Raw genomic sequence first — 21,039 nt, 5'->3', positions numbered from 1 at the left:
GAAGTTTATTGGCATCCTTTCACTCCAGAAAAAAATGACGAGTAAGAGTTAAGTGATATGACACTATGCATAATTGTACAATAATCACTTTAAGCAGTCTACATGTGTATGTTGGCACAATACAGACATATTCAGCAAATATCACAATGTATCTGTTAAACTAACAAAAGATAACAGACCTTATGTCTCTTTGAAGGGCGCTGAAAACATTAATGATCCCAAATTTTGCATTCTGACGATGAGCTATGATTAGGTGAGATGCTCCATGACTGGTTGCATTACTTGAGAGCACTATAATGCCAGTGTCATTTTTAAAATAAGCGTCTCACATACATGTTAAGTATAAAAAAAACTTAAATAAATGAAAAATTAAATGTAACACTGTTGTAAGGAAATGTTTTGGCCAATTAAATGGGCCTGCATATTAATGATCCCATGTGGATCCTCAGAGTCAGTGTTTTTTCACCGGCATTTCACATTCACAGGATGTATATGAGGAAACAATGGAATTTGAGGCTCACGGTATGTCATTGTAATGTTCTGAACTTTCATTATTCAGCTATACCTATTGGCAGGGGTGGACTGGCCATAGGGGGAGCACTTTAGGGACATTTCCCAGTGGCCTGACGATCAATCGTGATTTATTGTACTGAAATATGTTTTGGACATGTCCAGTATGATATCTGCAGTTTGATACAAATAACTACATACATATAATACATACAGCAACCCATCACTACCCTACCCACACTGTACAATGAATATGTCAAATCTGTTATATCTTTATCATTAACTCAATTAAATTCTCAGAGGTGTGCAAATGATTAACTCTTCTGAGGTAATAATTGATCGATTATTATTAATATTATAATGATTCGCAAAGGCAGAACAATATGCTAATTTATTTTACAGTCACAATGCTGGGTCAACAGTAGCCGGAGTGTGGTATTGAGGTATTCTGGGAGATGTGCCAAATTCAATACACTGTTTTGAGCATAATGCATTTTAACTTGATCTGAGCATGAAAGATGTGATGAAACTAAAATCTGATATTATTGCAGATTGCTTGTAAAACCAAGAAATAAACCATATTAAGAGGACTTTATAGCTAGCATCACATTTTGCGAATCAAATGTTGTAGATCTTTAACATCTCCCTTTGACATTAAATATTGTTTCAATGATTTTAAGAACAAGTTACTTCAGACCTCAATCATTATTGATGGATTATGCAGTAAACAATTACACTGTACAATTCTAACAAAAGTGAAGTCAGCTTGTAAATAAAGTAAAAGAAAAGCTCATCCTGTTGCTCATTTCTATAGAAGCTTGTTTCTGCCACAGGATAAAATAAGTGCAATTGCGAATTTATAGGTGTGCTCACACTTGGAAGCATTGGTTTGATTAAGTGTAACTCTGGTACAAATGCTCTGTTAGTGCAGTTCCTCTGAGTAATTGTGAACAAACACAATCATTCAAATGCTGGTGCATACCAAGCAAAAGGACTGAGATGTAATTTGAATATCCTACTACTCAAAGACATCTAATGAACCAAAAACAGGATGAGACGTGACCATATGAAGGACAGAATGTTGTTTTTTTCATCATAAAGGCAATGTTGCCCATTACAGCTTTAAACAGATACTGGAAAAATCCTGTCCTCACAGCAGATCTTTGTGTTCCTGTAGCTGTGTTGACACCTAAATACATTTTACAAGCTCTTCACAAGTTCTCAGCTGATAAAATTACAACTCACATACACAGAGCAGGGCTGTAACAGATTATGTGTAATCTGCATTACATAATCAGATTACAAAAGTCAAGTTCTTGTAATTACAGTGAAAACAAATACCCTAGTAAATACCAAATACTTTACTTGTGATCAGACTACAGTTACTTTTTTATAGATTACACAATTACACATTATTTACACAATGACACAAAGCTGTCTTTCTATTATTTCTTCCTAATAAACTTGCTGCTCATACACTACCTGACAAGTCTTATCATCGATCCCAGTCATAAGAGCAACAAAAAATAACCTGACTTCAGTTGATCATTTGGAAAAGTGGCAGAAGGTAGATTTTTCTTCACAAATCCTCACAAATACTGCAGAAGACCTATTGGAACCTGCATCGACCCAAGATTCTCACAGAAATAAGTCAAGTTTGATGAAGGAAAATCAAAATTTGGGGTTACATTCAGTATGGGGGCGTGTGAGAGATCTGCAGAGTGGATGGCAACATCAACACTCTGAGGTATTAAGACATTTGTGCTGCCCATTACATTACAAACCACAGAAGAGGGCAAATTCTTCAGCACGATGGCGCTCCTTCCCATACTTCAGTCTCCACATCAAAGCTCCTGAAAGCAAAGAAGGTCAAGGTGCTCCAGGATTGGCCAGCCCAGTCCCCAGACAAGAACATTATTGAGCATGTCTGGGGTAAGATGAAGGAGGAGGCATCAAAGATGAATCTAAAGAATCTTGATGAACTCTAGGAGTCCTGCAAGAACGCTTTCTTTGCTATTCCAGATGACTTTATTAATAAGTTATTTGAGTCATTGCAGAGATGTGTGGATGCAGTCATCCAAGCTCATGGGAGTCATACACAATATTCATTCTTTTTCCACTGCACCATGACTTTATATTCTATACTGTACATTATTTCTGTTAAGTGACAAGACTTTTGTCTAAGCAAAGTCAGATCTTACTGTGCTAATTAAATAATTAATAATCAAGGCATGATCATATTTTATTTTGGTAAAATAAGCGTAATCTAGAGGCCTTTGCCTTTCATATAAGCCACTTGATACCAAATGATCAACTAGAAGTTAAGTTATTTGTTGCAGCTAAAACTTCCACCTATACATTTGTGATTGCTTCTTTTGAGGGGGTGGGGGGGGGGGATTCACAGGTCACTTTTTTTTTTAACATAATTAACTAAATGTATCACTCACTATGACAAGCCAACAGCTAACCACAGTTTCAATTGGGAGTATTTTAGATCTGTTCTGTTGATCTCTGCTGCAAAGTAGAAGTGTGTGACTCCTCACTCGTCATTTTCATAAACATAGGGAAGTGGCTACAGCTCCAAAGCTCTTATGAGAGAAGGAAGCAGTTATACTAATTGCTAGAGCACCAAAAGTGGCATATTGCATTACATTTACTGGCAAAACAAACAAACAAACAAACAAACACTTAGGTACCTGATATTCCTGATCATCAATGGAGAACCGCTCCCTCAGATTGCGGAAGACTAGGGGACAGTACTCCTTAAACTTAAAATGGCTTGGCATGTTCTCTCTTTGAATACAGAAAAAGGTACAAAAGACAATAATTAGCAAAAGCAAAGCAGTGAATATATAAAGTAAAACACCTTAAACATTACAGGTTACAATAGTAATGTATGGTAATAATGTATGGTAAAAATGGTAATAAAATTTGACAGGTCAAACTGTGCCAGAACTAATTTATCTTGATAATTTTAGATAACGTTGACAGAAAGGTACAGTATGTAACAGTATTAAATATAATATAAAATAATTCCGACAACTGTTAATATGGCAATATTTACACAGCTATCAATAATTTGTTGGACCTTAATCACAGCCTGTAGACTCTGCTCTAAACTGGCTTCATGCAAAAATAAACTTCAATATTTCCGCAGACACACTGCAGCAGCTTCTTCATTTCCTGATAGTTTCAGTCAACCATAAGAAGAATTTGTGCATATAATAAGTCACCATTTACTTTATTTTTCTATCATCATTATCATAAATGAACCTAAGTGTCCTTCCCACTAGTAAAAAGTGATATCACTTAAAACCAAAAATGATATCTGGTGCTTGAATTGTTGGTTTGACCGTACATCTAAATGATCACCCGAAGTCCTTGTTTACACCTGGTATTGAGATGAGATTTTGTTGATCCGATCACAAGCAGATTACAGGTATAAATAGGCCTAAAACATTTTGAGCTTGTCAACTTTTTTCAGAGGTGGTTGACAATGCATTCAATTGGATTGCTAGTCGTGTGCTCAAATATGTATGTCTTCAACATTACAGGATGTGTTGGTGGGTTTAAACCTTGCCATCGATAATCCTGAATTTATCAGGCAAAAAAATTTTAAAAAGCAAATCAGTTCTTATTCTAACACAAGTTTTCAATGTTTGACATGTATTTATGTTTTCCTGTTTTCATGCAGGACGATGCGGTGGCGCAGTAGGTAGTGCTGCCGCCTCACAGCAAGAAGGTTGCTGGTTTGAGCCTCGGCTGGGTCAGTTGGCGTTTCTGTGTGGACTTTGCATATTCTCCCTGCGTTCGTGTGGGTTTCCTCCTGGTGCTCCGGTTTCCCTCACAGTCCAAAGACATGTGGTACAGGATAATTGGGTAGGCTATATTGTCCGTAGTGTATGTGTGTGTGAATGAGTGTGTGTGTATTTCCCAGTGATGGGTTGCAGCTGGAAGGGCATCCGCTGCATAAAACAGATGCTGGATGAGTTGGTGGTTCATTCCGCTGTGGCGACCCCAGATTAATAAAGGGACTAAGCCGAAAAAGAAATGACTGAATGAGTGTACTATGAACATTATATACAGGTTGTATTAGCTATCAACATATTTACAATAAATGAATATATGTACAGGTTGCGATTAGTAATTAGAAGTGTGCAGATAGATAAACATAATTACAAATGTATATGTACAGTGGGTGTACATATGCGTGGGAAGATGATCTGGGAATTATAATTTCAGATGAGGATTGGGAATCAGCCTTACACAGAATTCACAAGTCCTCTGTGCAAGACATGGATTTCTGCAGTGCAAAAGTGTACATCCTGTACACTGGACAAACCTAAAGCTCTCACTGCACTTTCAGCATATAGATCCTGCTTGTAATCGCTGTAATTCCACCCCAGCCACTCATGCATATATTTTGGTCTTGTATAAAGTTTAACTATTTTTGGGAAACTATTTTTAAAACTATATCTGTTTTTTGGGCATATCCATCTCTCCTTGCCCACTGATTGCCGTTTTTGTGATTTTTTTCCCATGTCATATAATCTAACAAAGATTATATAGAATCTGATTGCATAGCTTTTATTGTGCTCCTGGACAAACGACTAATATTGCTTAGGTGGAAGGATCAGAAACCTCATCTAACTCAGGGGTGTCCAAACTCGGTCCTGGAGGGCCAGTGTCCTGCATAGTTTAGCTCCAACTTCCTTCAACACACCTGCATGGAAGTTTAGTATACCTAAAAAGAGCTTGACAAGCTAGATGATAAGCTTGGAACTAAAACATGCAGGACACGGGCGCTCCAGACCGAGTTCGAACACCCCTGATTTAACCAGTTTAAGAAAATTTGGGACTAAATATAGACCAAGTCCTTGCTCCAGCAAATTGATTCTTTTTCTTTCCTAAGTTCAAAGTAGACTGGGTTGTGTGATACAGATTGTACAATAGTAGTTTTTGTTTAGCCACATTATACTTTACCTTTTTATTTGTTGGTATGTTTTTTCTTTTTTTCATCGTATGCGCTTAAGTTAATACTATCTGTACTTTTTAAAATATAATTGCTTTTGTCTTTGTTTACTGTAATTTGACCTGAAAAATACAATTCATAAATAATAATATATTATATTAAAATTATATTAAAAATATATTAAAAAAATCTCCCAAACTCAATTCAGGCAACTGTTTAGCTAGGAGAAGAATAAAAAAAAAATGTTTAGTTACCTAAACAGGCTGTATTTGCTGTGAATAACATCGTCAGAAATGATTATTATTGCCATTTCATAAACATCAGAGTGTATTATACAAACTAATAACATAAATTATTAATAATACATATAATGCTTTGTTTTGTAGTACAGTGCTCCCTCGTTATTCACAGTTATGTTCTAAAAATAACCCTCAATAGGCAAAATCTACGAAATAGTCAAATCTATTTTTGACAAGATGTTTTAAGGCTGTAAAATCCCTCTCCCTCTCTTTCGGGTGCTAGCGTAGGTGCCTTTGACGGTGCAGAATGTTTCGTCGACATTGTGGGGAGAAAACTTGCAAACATACAGTACAGCACTTCAGAGTCACACTGCTAGCGATCAAAGATTTCTGTAAATTTGGCAAGCTGAACTCATTCTGTACTGTACAGGAGACACGGCACAGAGGAGATTGATTGACAATGGTCTACAGCCAGTCAGGACGCAGAACACAATGCGCTGTATAAAAAAGCATTTCAAATTACATGAAAAAAAAATCCACGAAACTGCGAGTCTGCGAACAGTGAACCGCATTATAGCGAGGGACCACTGTACACTGTACACTGTACATATATGTATTTGCATGACAGCAACCAAAACAAAGGTTATTTAATTGACAACACTTGATAACTTTTGATCTTTGACAAGTAATGTGTTTGTCTTTCTCTGGCTGCTTAGGCAAGGCATGTGTCTCTGTTTGCCAATCACAATGCACTCAGACAGCTAACTAATCACAACACATTTCATAGTTTGGAAAGCGGGCTAATTGAGTTGTTTGTGCCAGGCTGGGGAAAAGGGTAATGTAAATTTTGTAAAAAATAATGCACTTTTCAAACAACCAAGCATCAGAGTATGTGCAGTACATCCCCCTCGAAACAAAATAAGGACCATGTCAAAATGCATACTAGGACCCCTTTAATATTTCTGGTTTATTACTTATATTTTTTGACTGTACAGTATAGCTGCTTTTCCACTATCAATTTGTTCTCTTTCCTTAGTCGCCATGATCCAGAAACTGCGACTGTTTTTTTTTTTCGTATTGTGACGCAGTTACTAGAGGGATGAAATATTAAATGACACAACAGTGGGCGTGGCTTGTTTTTTCTACATTGAGCTGAATGGATGTAGAAAAGTAGGCATTTCATTCAGAAAGATCAGGAAAGTGTTTGAGGAGAGTTATTACAACCTAACAGACACCTCCTGTTCACCATTTCTGTTTGTTGTCAAAACTGACAGTTGGAGGGGCGTGGTTAAATATGTTAGCCACACCCATTTTATAAGATATACGTAATCTATCTTATACATAAAAACAATTTAACTGAAAAAAGGAAGAGCTCTTACAGATTTTAATTAAAGATTAGAAGGGCAAACTATTTTTTCTTTTTCTTAATCACATGCACAGATGAATCGTTCACCACAAACTAGCAATGTGAGCTAACAAAATCATATCGTTAGTTTAGATTTCTTGGGGACTTTAACCATTCTGGTTATAGTTTTCATTGTGGTGCTGATAAAACTGAGCTCTCTGGAAAGTAATACAAATGCGTCAATTGTTGCCTTGGTAACATGTAATGTAAACAGAGATATGTACAAGGATCAGATATTTCTGTTTTGAGAACTCCTTTTTTCTGATATGTAGTTTGTTCGATAAAAAAGTTGAGAGCTTTTGTTGAGAGCGCTTTGTAATCATGCTGTGATGTTCCAGACTCATGTGGAAACGCAACCAGAACTCGACTGTTCTTAGAATAGTTTAGCACGAAAGTGAAAATGTGGCTTTACTTATTTTTCCCAATATTAGAATGAAAAATCAGAACAAGCTTAAATATACATCAACCCATAGACCATTCAATATCAGAAATGAGTGTACAAAAGAGACAAATTGAAATCAATGCATCTCCCTCGTCTGCTTGTGAACCAATAAACCAAAATCCATCTTTATAACAGGGTCTGAGCTCAGCAGTACCATCTCAACTCAGTCTCTTACTTGTTGAAGAGGTGGTTGTCCACCTTAATCTTCGAGTTGGCTTTGAAGTCATCAGGCATCAGCATAACAGGAATCTGGATGTGTCTGAGTTCATTTATCTGAAAGAAAAGAACAGTAGCTGTTAAAATAAAACAAACTGAGTTACACATATCTGCATAATTAAATAACATATAACACAATATCATAAGAGCTGAGACATTTCAGAAATATCTTGATCTTTGCTGTACAAGAGACTTCTGGAAGTGCTCCAATAGAATAAATCCCAGCTTTTTCTTATTCACCGAGACCTATCTGCAGTACAGGGGCCATTTCTCAAAATCTACTGCACTGATGGACCGCGGCCAAGAAACAACTTCCTTTCACTAACAACAGCAGCAGTGAAAAACAGAGCTGTCTGCGCCAACAGGGTGAGCATTACTTATTTGGCTGGACTGTCAACTTCCTTTTTTATCATCCTAAATAATTTAATACACGTCAATGGACCTTTCATGGTCAATATCCACATGCATGACTACACATAAACTCAAGACAAATGATTGATGCATAAGGTGCATATTTGACTAAGGATAGTCATATTTCTGTTCAACATGTTTGTTTGTCCTACATGGTGGAATCCAACCTGGCTATTTGACACTAGCTTTCCATCAAATGAACACACACACCAAACTATGACGTGTTTTGTGTATGCAGAGAGTTATTTTGAGCATCTTCCTGTGCCTCCATCTGTCCCTGCTCTATCGGAGGTGTCCTCCTGTCTATTAACAAGCACTTTTATGAGGAAAGATGCACTTTGTGGTGTAAAATGATGACAAACGTGATGTTAAGAATAATCATTAGGCAGAAATACTGATTTAAGGTACTGTTAACATAATATTTGGGTGAAATTGTAGCCTTGGAATGTAAGGTGGGAACTTTCACTATTTAATGCTCCATTATAATGATACCACAGAGATTTAAAACTGAGCTGAAGAGATAAAGGAGGAGTGGAAAAAAGAAATGCAGGACTGGGGAAGAGGGCATGGGGTTCATGGAAAGCTGCAATTGAAACAGCAGCGGCTGAAATGGGAAAGGACAAGCCACGGTCAACCAGACTGAGCTGTGTGACAAACACGCACACACACACCATCCGTTCATTTACACAGCATGTGACAGGTGATTCAGGGTAATAAACAAATTTTGGCCCTAAAGAATGTGTAAGAGTCATATTTTATAATTTATTGTTCAAGGTAATTATCATAATTTTTTGTGTTATATAATGTGTGTTCCTGTTGATTTGTATGTCATATACGTTTAGTTTTCTACTGCACATGACATGTGTAGTATGCTGTTTTAGTATGCATGTTTTGTGGCACACATGAGTTGTTAGTGTGATGTGCTCTCCAACACCTGCACAAGCTTTTGACCTAAAAGTGTCAAATTGGCATTAGAATTCATCAAACTGGAACAAACAAGTTGTATATGAGTGGATTGTGATGAAATTGACAGTGTGGATGTCTGGTGTAAAAAATAAACGAAGATACACTGGATTAAATGGACACTCGTGTTGTTATCAAGTGAAAGAACACTAATACGGGTCAAAACTTTATTAACAAAAAATGTTATTAAAAAAAAATTACATGTGCATCCATCCATGTCTCTCTCTGTCTCTCTCTCTCTCTCTCTCTCTCTCTCTATCTATATATATATATATATATGACATATTATATACAAACGTACAAGTTAAAAAAAAAACATATCTTTTATTCAATTTACTGTAGCTATTATTATAATAGTTCAATTCAGATATACAATCACATTCAAAGTCAACCAAGGCTCATTGGAGATATGTGCCAAGGGCTACATTTTTGAGAACAGAGCAATATGTACCTTGGGCTGTCTGATTGCATTTTTGTTTTTACAAATCCACCAAAGGCTGCAATGTACAATCACTGGACACTTTATGAGGTACATCTGTCTGACTAGTCGTTAATGCAAATTTCTAATCATCCAATCAAATGGCAGCGACGCAATGCATTTAGGCATGTAGACATGGTCAAGATGATCTGCTGTAGTTTAAACTGAGCATCAGAATGGGGAAGAAAGTGACTTTGGACATGGCATGATTGTCTCTGCCAGACAGGCTGGTCTGAGTATTTCAGAAACTGATGATCTACTGGGATTTTCAATAACAACCATCTCTAGGGTTTACAGAGAATGATCCAAAAAAGAGAAAATATCCAGTGAGTGGCAGTTCTGTGGGCACAAATGCCTTGTTGATACCAGAGGTCAACGGTTCAGGCTGGTGGTGGTGGTGTAATGGTGTGAGGGATATTTTCTTGGCACACTTTGGGCCCAATTGAGTACCAGCTAAGCATCGTGTCAACGCCACAGCCTACCTGAGTATTGTTGCTGACCATGTCCATCCATTTATGACCACAGTGTACCCATTTTCTGATGGCTACTTCCAGCAGGATAACAAGCCATGTAAATGCATGAATCATCTCAGACTGGTTTCATGAACATGACAATGAGTTCACTGTACTCAAATGGCCTCCACAGTCACCAGATCTCAATCCAATAGAGCACCTTTGGGATGTGGTGGAACAGGAGATTTACATCATGGATGTGCAGCCGACAAATCTGCAGCAACTGTGTGATTCAATCATGTCAATATGGACCAAAATCTCTGAGGAATATGTCCAGTGCCTTGTTGATTCTATGCCACTAAGGATTAAGACAGTTCTGAAGGCAAAATTGGCTCCAACCCGGTACTAGTAAGGTGTACCTAATAAAGTGGCCAGTGAGAATATATTTTTGACAATCTCAAAAAAGTTTCTGGCGCATGTTTTCTAGGGATGCGCAATAAATCATTGGCCATATCGTTATCGGCTGATAAATGCAATTTTTAATGTTATCGTCATCGGTGTGATGTCAAAATTAGGTCGATGTCTTTAGGCCAATAGATTATGTATTTATGCAGAATTGCCTGCCTTGCGTGGGTCGAACTTGTTCAGATTTGTCTGCTGCATGGGCATAAAGTTTCCAGTTCGGTTATAATGGAGCTTTCCTCATTGTTTATTCTTTTAAGTCTGTCTTTTCTTTGTATGGTATTGCTGTGCATTAATAACTGCGTAAGTAACCATATTCCTTATCGTTGTAGATATGTTTGATAGAGTGTCAGTGTGTATTTTGGTTTAAATTGCCTCAGGAAAAAATACTAAATGTGTAAACTCAGGTTGTTTGTAATCTAGTATGATTATTTGTTATTATCAACACATTGCTTGACATGTGTTGTTGATGTATGATTGTTTTAGTTTGATCGGCATATTTATAATGCTTATAACGAGCACACGTGATGGCTATTACCATGCACACATAGTGACTAGTGAGCTGTCAGAGCCTTCATGGCAGGGAAGAGGTGAGCCAGTCACTGAATCCAGCATAGGGGTTCTCAACCCTCTGCCATATTCTGCCTTTATATTATGCACTGCGTTTGTCATAAAGTCATCTGTGCTCAATGCTCAGGTGTTGTATCAAAATCTGACTCCGAGGACAAATCTGACTCCCCGTCACATGCACGCGCATTACGCAATACCTGCAGTTACACTTTAAAGGGCACATAGGTTACCCCTTCAGATTTAATATAAGTCTTTTGTGTCCCCAGAATGTGTCTGTAAAGTTTCAGCTCAAAACAACCATAAGAGTATTTGTTGTAGCTGTCTGAAGTGTGTGTATTATAGCCGGTAAAACTTGGTTGCTGTTTTTTTGTACTGGGCCTTTAAGGCTAGTCCTCCCCGCCCACCGTTCCCACGTGCCTGTCAGCAGCATGCCTTAATCGCCGCCCTCGGCTGCCTTAGGAAGCAGATCTCACTCGTTTTTGAGAAATACCACAGTAAGAACTTTACCAATGAGTATTTAATGCAGTTTTTGTGAGTTGCAACCATGAGTCACACAAAGTTGTTACAAAGTTCACGTGCACACACAGCGAGGACACGCGCACACACACACATAGCGCTGACACACACCAATAGCGCAGACACCCACACACACACAGAGAGAGAGAGAGAGAGTGTGAGAGAGAGAGAGAGAGAGAGAGACAGCGCGCGCGTTTCGCTTCACACTCTGTTTGCACGCATATGTGACATGATACTGGTAATCTCCACTGCTGTATGGATATCTGTTGTGTTAATGAACAAAATAAACCTGATTTAACGTCTACAAACCGGGATTGAAGCGTCTTCTTTTATAATTGTTCTGACACACGGCTGTGCTGATGAAGTAAAGCTAAGCTAAATCGCTGTAATTCATTACACACATGCACTGTTTTAAAACATTTTAAACTTGTAAAACTCACTCTTGATCACATTTGATGATCATTGATAATCCTAGCAAACTGAACACACCTTTTATTACTGGTTGCTTTGCGCACGTCTGGTCTTGTTGATATGATTATACACGTGACTACTGGGACATGTTAATACGCGCAGCTTTCAATCAATTCGGTGGGCGTGGGACCGCACTCCTACGTCAAGTTGCGGTCGATCTGAAAATCGCTCCAATTGGTCCACCGTTTTTATGTTGTTAAATTTAAAAAGAAAAGCACTGGGTGTGTTTATATCACCCCAATATGACGGTCTATACACCATACATGCACTTTTGTCTGTCCAAACAGCTTTAAAAGTAGATTTTTCACCATAGGTGCCCTTTAAAACTCACAGCGGTTTATCACAAACCTTTTATTTATCATTTTCCTGCAATTGACAGCAAGAACAAACATAGAAGTGTTGTCTGATTGACAAGCAGTACCTACATGTGTTTAAAAGAATCTAAAACGACAAATGGGACAAATTTATACAGCATTTTCTAAAGTAAAACATACTTTTTGTGTTTAGCTTTTCACTTGTACGGTGGCTTTGAACTGACAAAATGCCTGTCAAAATGCTTTTTCAGATGTGAAAAACAAAACAAAACAAAAGCGAACCAGATTCAAATTTTTATGGCAGACGAAACTTTCCGATTGACACAACGTCAGGTCAAATTTAATTTATAACATGTGAAAATCACAGACAAAAGTTCAGATTCAGTGTGCAATAACCTTAACAATTGTACAGTTTAACTTGTTTTTAAATTAAATCCCATTTTGTAATTTAACCTGTTTTTTTATGCAACAGTCAAGTTGCATGTTAATTTGCTGTGCAAAGAAAAGGAAATCATTTATTTTTGGCATGCTGATCTATTTGAAATCGTGAATATAGGTCTATATAATCACCTTGCAATTTTGAAACTATTGATTTTTTTTTGCTTTGAGTAGGCTATTCTTAGATCAGTTCAAACGTTTATGAAGTTTTTAAACTAAAATCAGTTGTTCACTGTAAAAAAATAAAACATTTTGAAATATTTAGATTTATGGGTTAATATATTGGAAATCGGCTTCCAAATATAAAGAGTTATCGATCTCTGGCAAAAAATTCACATCAGTGCATCCCTAACATTTTCTCATATGTGCCATTTTCTCGTAAATCCACTAGAGGCTGCTGTGAACATTTTTGCCAATTTCATCCTTTTTGCACACATCCTTGAGAGAGAAGACAATCCAGTTGTAGTGCATAATATACCAGCTTGCTATTGACTGACCCAGTTATGTCGGAAAAGCTGTTCATACAGAGGTAAGCCATCAGCGGTATGACACACAAAGGGCCCTATCATTCACCCGGCACAATAAGGTGCAAGACGTGTTTGGTGTGATTTGTTGCTATTTTAAGACCAGCACACAGTAATTTTTATGTTTTGCTCCACGTTGTTTAAATAGCAAATTCATTTGCGCTACTTTGTGGACTCAAGGGTGTGCTGGTGTAAAAAGGAGGTGTGTTAAGGCGCATTGTTGGTGCAGTGCTATTTTGAGGAAAGGAAATAAACCACACCATCAACCAACTAAAAGCTGGTCAAAAGTCCAGTGCAGAGTGCATTAGTTATGCCTATGTGGGTCCAAATGCTTTCACATTGCTTAATACACACAAGATGTACAGCAATACACAAATATCGTTACATATGAAAAAAAGGATTAAACTGTTACAAAAATTATTATTTTCTACATAAATATAAAAACCACTGCGTCCATGCCTTCTTCACCTCTCATCACCTTTTTTTTTAGTTTATTCATGACAATTTGCAATTTTGTTATAATGTTATTATTAGAAGTATTATTTATTATATGCATATTTATATTTGTTTTAATAAAAACTAGTTTAGATTTGTCCACCTGTCGGGTTTTGGAGATGTTTGCATCACCCTATAGGGCATAAGATAGGACGTGTGTTTGGATATAACTTCAAAAATTTTTGACCAAACTTTGTTATTATTGTTCATTTATTAGTTTGCTGGAAATTAGAACTGAATTTAGAAATAGTTTTAAAACAAATCTTTACAAACAAAATAAATATGTAGGTTAATGGAGGTCTTCAGTGGAGTGCGTACAACACCATTTCATTATTCACGAAAGTAAAGGAGCAAAGTAAAGAGTAAAAGTAAAATAAAGAGAAAGTGAAGAAGCCGAATGGAGGATGCTCATTCTTTATCCTCGCGCTGCAGATGGTCTGTTTAACTGCTTTTTCGCTAGTAAAGAATTCAGTTTTTCCACTTACAGAGTCCGCTATGTAAATAGCAAATGCACCATGGCGCGATGCAACTGACTCTTAAAGGAAATGAGAGATGAGACTCTGATTGGTTTAATGCATGTTATGCTCAAAACACACCCATATCTCATTAAGAGAATAAACACAACCCTGATAGAACATGCGCCAAGTCGCAAAGCGTAAATTTCCATCCTTAAAGTAGCAAAATTGGATTCGGACATGCCCTTAATGCTTTTGCGCCATGCGCTTTAGACTATGCGCCTAGACCATTATAGTAGAACCCAAAATGCGGTTTTGCACACAAAATGCTTGAGCACATATTTCTCAGTTCTCAAAAATGTAGCCCTGCGCACATATATTCATTCCCTTGTATAAAGTTTACAATTATTCAGCACACACACACACTTACTCAAACCATATAAAATATTTATTTATTAATTATAATACATTCTATATACAAAATATTCAATGAAATTAAATTTTTGGCCTTTATTATGATAGGACAGTATATTTTTGACAGGAGTGAAGTTAGAAAGAGAGAGGGGTGGGATCCAGAAACACACTGACCACAATGCTGTACAGACACACACACATATACATACATCTATCCAGATATATATATATACACACAGTTGAAGTCAGAAGAGTTGAAGAGTTATTGCCCCCTGTTTATTTTTTCCCCCCAATTTCTGTTTAACGGAGAGCAGATTTTTTTCACCACATTTCTAAACATAATAGTTTTAATAACTGATTTCTAATAACAGATTTATTTTATCTTTGCCATGATGACAGTAAATAATATTTGACTATATATTTTTCAAGACACCTCTATACAGCTTAAAGTGACATTTAAAGGCTTAACTGGGTTAATTAGGTTAACTAGGCAGGTTAGGGTAATTAGGCAAGTTATTGTATAATGATGGTTTGTTCTGTAGACTATTGGAAAAAAATTTGCTTAAAGGGGCTAATAATTTTGACCTTAAAATTGTTTTTTAAAAATTAAAAACCGCTTTTATTCTAGCCAAAATAAAATAAATGACTTTCTCCAGAAGAAAAAAATATTATCAGAAATACTGTGAACATTTCCTTACTCTGTTAAACATCATTTGGTAAATATTTAAAAAAGAAAAAAAATAAATAAATCAAAGGGGGGTTAATAATTTTGACTTCAACTGTATGTATATATATATATATATATATATATATATATATATATATATATATATATATATATATATATATATTGTAATAATGCTAATAAAATAACAAATTTGTCATAAACAAAAGCTAGATATGTGTAGCGTGCATTTAATAAAAACAATATTAAACAAGATACAAGATATCATCATCCAGTGTCAGTGTAGGCAAGCATCTTCACAAACAAAGCAAATTAAAAAATAATAATAATTGATTATATTACAGTGGTGTTTATCTCCTAACAGAGACTGCACCTATCAATGTAATAATAACACACATATATAGATTGTTTGTCGTAGTATCTCCTCACCCCCACCCCTTTTACACTCGGTTACATAATCAACATACAATTTCATTTGGACAAAGCCATCGAGATTAATCAAGCAAGAAACCAGCGGCTTTTCCGGCGGAGCAGGCCATGTGTTTTCCGAAAGCCACTCTGGAGCACGGACACCGAGATCATTACAAGCAATTTCATACTTCTTTTTATTGCATTTCAAATCAGAGCTAAAATAATTCCATTACCAGGGCCGGTATTCTCAACAGACTAATATCTGTCAGCACATACGGCTTATCACCCGCTTTACATAACACAGCGCTACAACAAATTCACATCAAGGGCAACAGACAGCGTCGTTCCTTCTGTGCTGGGAAAAAAGAAGAGAGACTGGCTGAGTGTGTTGTTTCAATTCAGGCAAATTCTCATTCTGGCCATTAGGGAAGTTTCTGCAACAATGGAGGAGGCCTTTATCTCCTTCACCTCAAGACTTAAGTTAAACCTCCGAGACTCTTACGTAATGGACATGAAGAAGCTCATCTGAGTCAGAGCTGAATGAAAGGAGGAAAAATCTAAAGGGAAGGAGAGGGGAGGAGGGCTGCGGATTAGATGAGAGAGAAGATTCAAGTCTATGAAAGATGGTGTGAAGGCATGAAGAGAGTGGCTCTATTGGCCTAAATGATAAAAATAGACCAAACCCTGGGCTATATTCCTGAACAATAAATTCATGAGGTCAAAGATCTCATTGTCATGTAGTGCCAGTAACCCTTATTGCTATTTTAGAGAAAGATTAGATAGATTTTTCTAACCAATTGTTTTGTCAGGTGACCTAAAATTTGCTAAAATATATATATATAATAATAATAATACTAAAAAAATAAATCACCTGTTGAACATTTAAAGGTGTTGCTCTCTAATTGTGTTAAATTTCCTTAACACTTCAAACAATACATGTACACTAAAAAATAACGGCTAAATTTAACAGATGTTAAATTACAGAAATGTACTGTAAAAAAATAATAGATGTTAAATTGCAGAAATGTACTGTAAAAAAATAACAGATGTTAAATTACAGAAATTTACCGTAAAAATAACAGACGTTAAATTACAGAAATTTACCAGAAATTTAAATTTAAGGAAATTTCTGTAATTTAGGCCCAATCCCAATTCTATTTTTGTAATTTAACGGCTGTTATTTTACATTTTTCTCCGGCACCCTAGCTTTTTTTTACAGTGTAGAAAGCAAAAAAAATATATATTATATAAAACAATTACATTTTTAATTATAACAAACTATTTTGTACTTGCTTTCTCCCTTTCCAATTCCAATGCACAGACATGCAATACAAACACGCAATTGTCACACACATGCACATAAATGTGTTGTCATTGCACAATCATTAAATTAACTTAAGAACTAAGATAGCTTATTAGTTTTTAAAAATTTAAGTAGATTGAACATAAAACAATTAAGTTGTCCACAAAAACTCAAGAATTTTGTTGTTTCAACTCATTTTAAATAAGTAGTTTGAACGAACAGCAAACATAATTTTTGGAGTGTATAAAGTATCTTTATATATGGTAATCATTGTAAATATTTATAGGCCCATTAACACGAAGCACAATAACTATAAAAACAATTATACCAATAAATATATTTGCACACTTACAAAAGATGAAAATCTGCTTATTTTTTTATTTTATGCTTTTCATTCTGCATTACCCCCTTGTAACTAGCAGATATCCTTATTAGCTCATCTAACCAGTGAATATTTATTTTAAAATGCATTAACCTATTCATTCATTTTTTTCGGTTTAGTCCCTTTATTAATCCGGGGTCGCCACAGCGGAATGAACCGTCAACTTATCCAGCACATGTTTTACGCAGCGGATGCCCTTCTAGCTGCAACCCACTACACACATTCACACACATACATTATGGTCAATTTTAGCATGCCCAATTCCCCTACAATTCCCCTGTCTTTGGTCTAGTGGGGGAAACCGGAGCACCCAGAGGAACCCTTCACGAACACGGGGAGAACATGCAAACTCCACAGAAATGCCAACTGACCCAGCCAAGGCTCAAACCAGCAACCTTCTTGATGTGAGGCGAACATGCTACCCACTGCGTCACCCCTGTATTAACCTAATCAAATTAATTTAACCACTGTAGTCAGTGTAGTAAAAACATCAGCATTTATCAGCATTTTCAAAGGAGGCAACAGAAAATGCTGAAACTACCACTGGATAACAAAGGTGTTCTACTTTTATTTTTATACTTCAATTTGATAACCTGGATTGCATAACTTCCATGCATGTTTTATCATTCATTCCCAATTTATAACCAATTGTTTTCTAGATAGGCATTATCTTTACAATATCTTCAAAAAGAGGGCAACAAGCAGTGGTTCTCCACAATGATGTCAATGCATTCTGACTGTCAGTGTTTTATTGTGTATTAGCTGAGAAAAAAATATTCTAAAAGTGATGCCAAAAATATTATTTATCAACATCTTTATTGTTATAGTTGTGTTATTTTCCCCTTTTTTCATAAAAAAAAACAGCTGCGTACTATATATGCTTGCCAGAGCCTAAATGTCAAGTTAAATGTCAACAAGTTTGCCTCATGTAGGACAACTTTTCTGGTGTGGTCAGTTTGCTCGGTAGCTCACTTTGTACAGTGTAGTACTTGTGATGTAAAATCAAAGTAGATCTACACGACCCAGGTGCACTTTACTCTTATGCCTGCTTTTGAAAACACTATTGGTTGGGTGGTTCGCTAGGTGATTAACAAGCCCTGCCTTCTCATGGATGTGTACAAAAATTACGTGTATCTGAAATGTACAACATAGCGTTCCCCGAGTTTTTTTTTTTGTAGCTTATTGAACCAATATACAGTGCATCTGGAAAGTATTCATGGCGCTTCACTTTCTACACATTTTTTTATGTTACAGGCTTATTCCAAAATGAATTAAATTCATTTATTTCCTAAAAATTCTACACACAATACCCCATAATGACAATGTGAAAAATATTTTTTTTAAATTGTTGCAAATTTAATAAAAATAAAAAACCTGAAAAATCACACGTACATAAGTATTCACAGCCTTTGATCAATACTTTGTTGATGCTCCTTTGGTAGCAATTACAGCCTTAATTCTTTTGAATTTGATGCCACAAGCTTGATGCACACCTGTCTTTGGGAATTTTTGCCCATTCCTCTTTGCAGTAGCTCTCAAGCTCTATCAGGTTGGATAGAAAGCGACTGTGTACAGCTAATTTCAGATCTCTCCAGAGATGTTCAATCGGATTTAGTACTGGGCTCTGGCTGGGCCACTCAAGGACATTCACTGAGTTGTTGTGAAGCCACTCCATTGATATTTTGGCGGTGTGCTTTGGGTCATTGTCCTGCTGGAAGATGAACCGTCGGCCAAGTCTGAGGTCAAGAGCACTCTAAAGCAGGTTTTCATTCAGAATGTCTATGTCTATGTCTATCTTTCCCTCTATCCTGACTAGTCTTCCAGTTCCTGCTGCTGAAAAACACCCCCACAGCATGATGCTGCCACCATCATGCTTCACTGTAGGGATGGTATTAAACTGGTGATGAGCGGTGCATGGTTTTCTCCAAATGTAACACTTGGCATTCAGTCCAAAGAGCTCAATTTTAGTCTCATCAGACCAGAGAATTTTGTTTCTTATGGTCTGAGAGTCCTTCAGATGCCTTTTGGCAAATTCCAGACAGGGAGTGACTTCCGTCTGGCCACTCTACCATACAGGCCTGATTGGTGGATTGCTGCACAGATGGTTGTCCTTCTGTAAGGTTCTCCTCTCTACACAGAGGAACGTTGGAGCTCAGACAGAGTGACTTTGGGTTATTGATCACCTCCCTGACTAAGGCCCTTCTCTCCTGATCGCTCAGCTTAGATTGCCGGCCAGCTCCAGGAGGAGTTCTGGTGGTTCCAAACATCTTCCACTTACAGATGATGGAGGTTGCTGTGCTCAATGGAGCTTTCAGAGCAGCAGAAATTTTTCTGTACCCTTCCCAGCCTTGTCCCTTGAGCCAATCCTGTCTCGGAGGTCTACAGACAATTCCTCTCTCTTCATGCTTGGTTTGTGCTTTGACATGCACTCTCAACCCTGGAACCTTATGTAGACATGTGTATGCCTTTTCAAATCATGTCCAATCAACTGAATTTACCACAGGTGAACTCCAATTAAGCTGCTGAAACCTCTCAAAAATGATCAGTGGAAACAGGTACATTTTCTCAATTTAGAGCTTCACAGCAAAGGCTGTGAATACTGATGTACATGTGATTTTTCTGCTTTTTTATTGTTAATAAATTTGCAACAAATTCCAAATATATTTTTTCACATTGTCTTTATGGGGTATTGTGTGTTGAACTTTGAGGAAATAAATGAATTTATTCCATTGTGGAATAAGGCTGTAACATAAAAAAAAATTGGGAAAAGTGAAAAGCTATACTTTCCGGATGCACTGTACCCAAATAGAAACAAAATAATTCCAAAAGGTTTCTTGTATTAACATTAAGTGTGTTATGTCTAATATAATGTAAATCTATTTTTGATTATCAAAGTAGATGCATCTTTGATTTTTGGATGGGATCCACAAATTCATAAAAAATGTTTAAAAAAACAAAGCCTAAAGAAATATGTTTAATATATATTTTTTATATATCTTAGCTTTTTAAAGTTACTGTTGTCCATCATTTTGTAATAATTCAACAGACTATAATCAAACACTACATGCGTGACCAAATTAGCCTCACTCTGCTAAGCTATATCTGCGTGGAAACTATTTTTTTTAATGCTAAATTAAATAGAAATAATGTGTACATATTTGTACAAAGCAGTCTCTTACGCTAATGAGAGAAATTATATGTCCATTTAAATAAACTCTTCATTTCAAAGCTGTATGTTGAAGGGGAAAAGGGGATTGTGGATTTATGATGTCAGCTGTGGATACTCTGAGGAGCTACATTTGTGAGTATTATTCCCACAATGGGATAAAACAATTTTGTTGACAGCCCACGCAACTCATTAGCCATAAGTGATGTCTTCAACAGTGGCTGTCAGCGTTTGAGAGGAGTCTTTCAGTTAAATGTACTGTTTCAAAAATATGGCAGTGGTCAGTTAGCATTTAAGCGCAAACCCGGTATAATGAATGTGAATAAATGTTCATATCATCTACAG

General features: G+C 36.5%; 1 protein-coding gene across 2 annotated transcripts in view; it reads right to left on the bottom strand.

Annotated features, from left to right (window-relative positions):
• The window catches only part of pip4k2ab (phosphatidylinositol-5-phosphate 4-kinase, type II, alpha b), a 56,991-nt gene that overhangs the window by 28,432 nt on the left and 7,520 nt on the right, over window positions 1-21,039 (bottom strand). For both annotated transcript variants that reach the window (XM_056474596.1, XM_056474597.1), the window contains exons 2-3: window positions 7,744-7,841; window positions 3,207-3,303 (exon numbers count right to left, since the gene is read on the bottom strand). In XM_056474596.1, coding sequence (XP_056330571.1) covers window positions 3,207-3,303; window positions 7,744-7,841 — 195 coding nt within the window. The remainder of the gene's footprint in view (window positions 1-3,206; window positions 3,304-7,743; window positions 7,842-21,039) is intronic.

Source organism: Danio aesculapii, chromosome 2 (genome assembly GCF_903798145.1).
Source record: "Danio aesculapii chromosome 2, fDanAes4.1, whole genome shotgun sequence".
In the NCBI taxonomy this organism is placed as follows: domain Eukaryota; kingdom Metazoa; phylum Chordata; class Actinopteri; order Cypriniformes; family Danionidae; genus Danio; species Danio aesculapii.
This window is presented reverse-complemented; position numbering and strand designations above follow the sequence as displayed.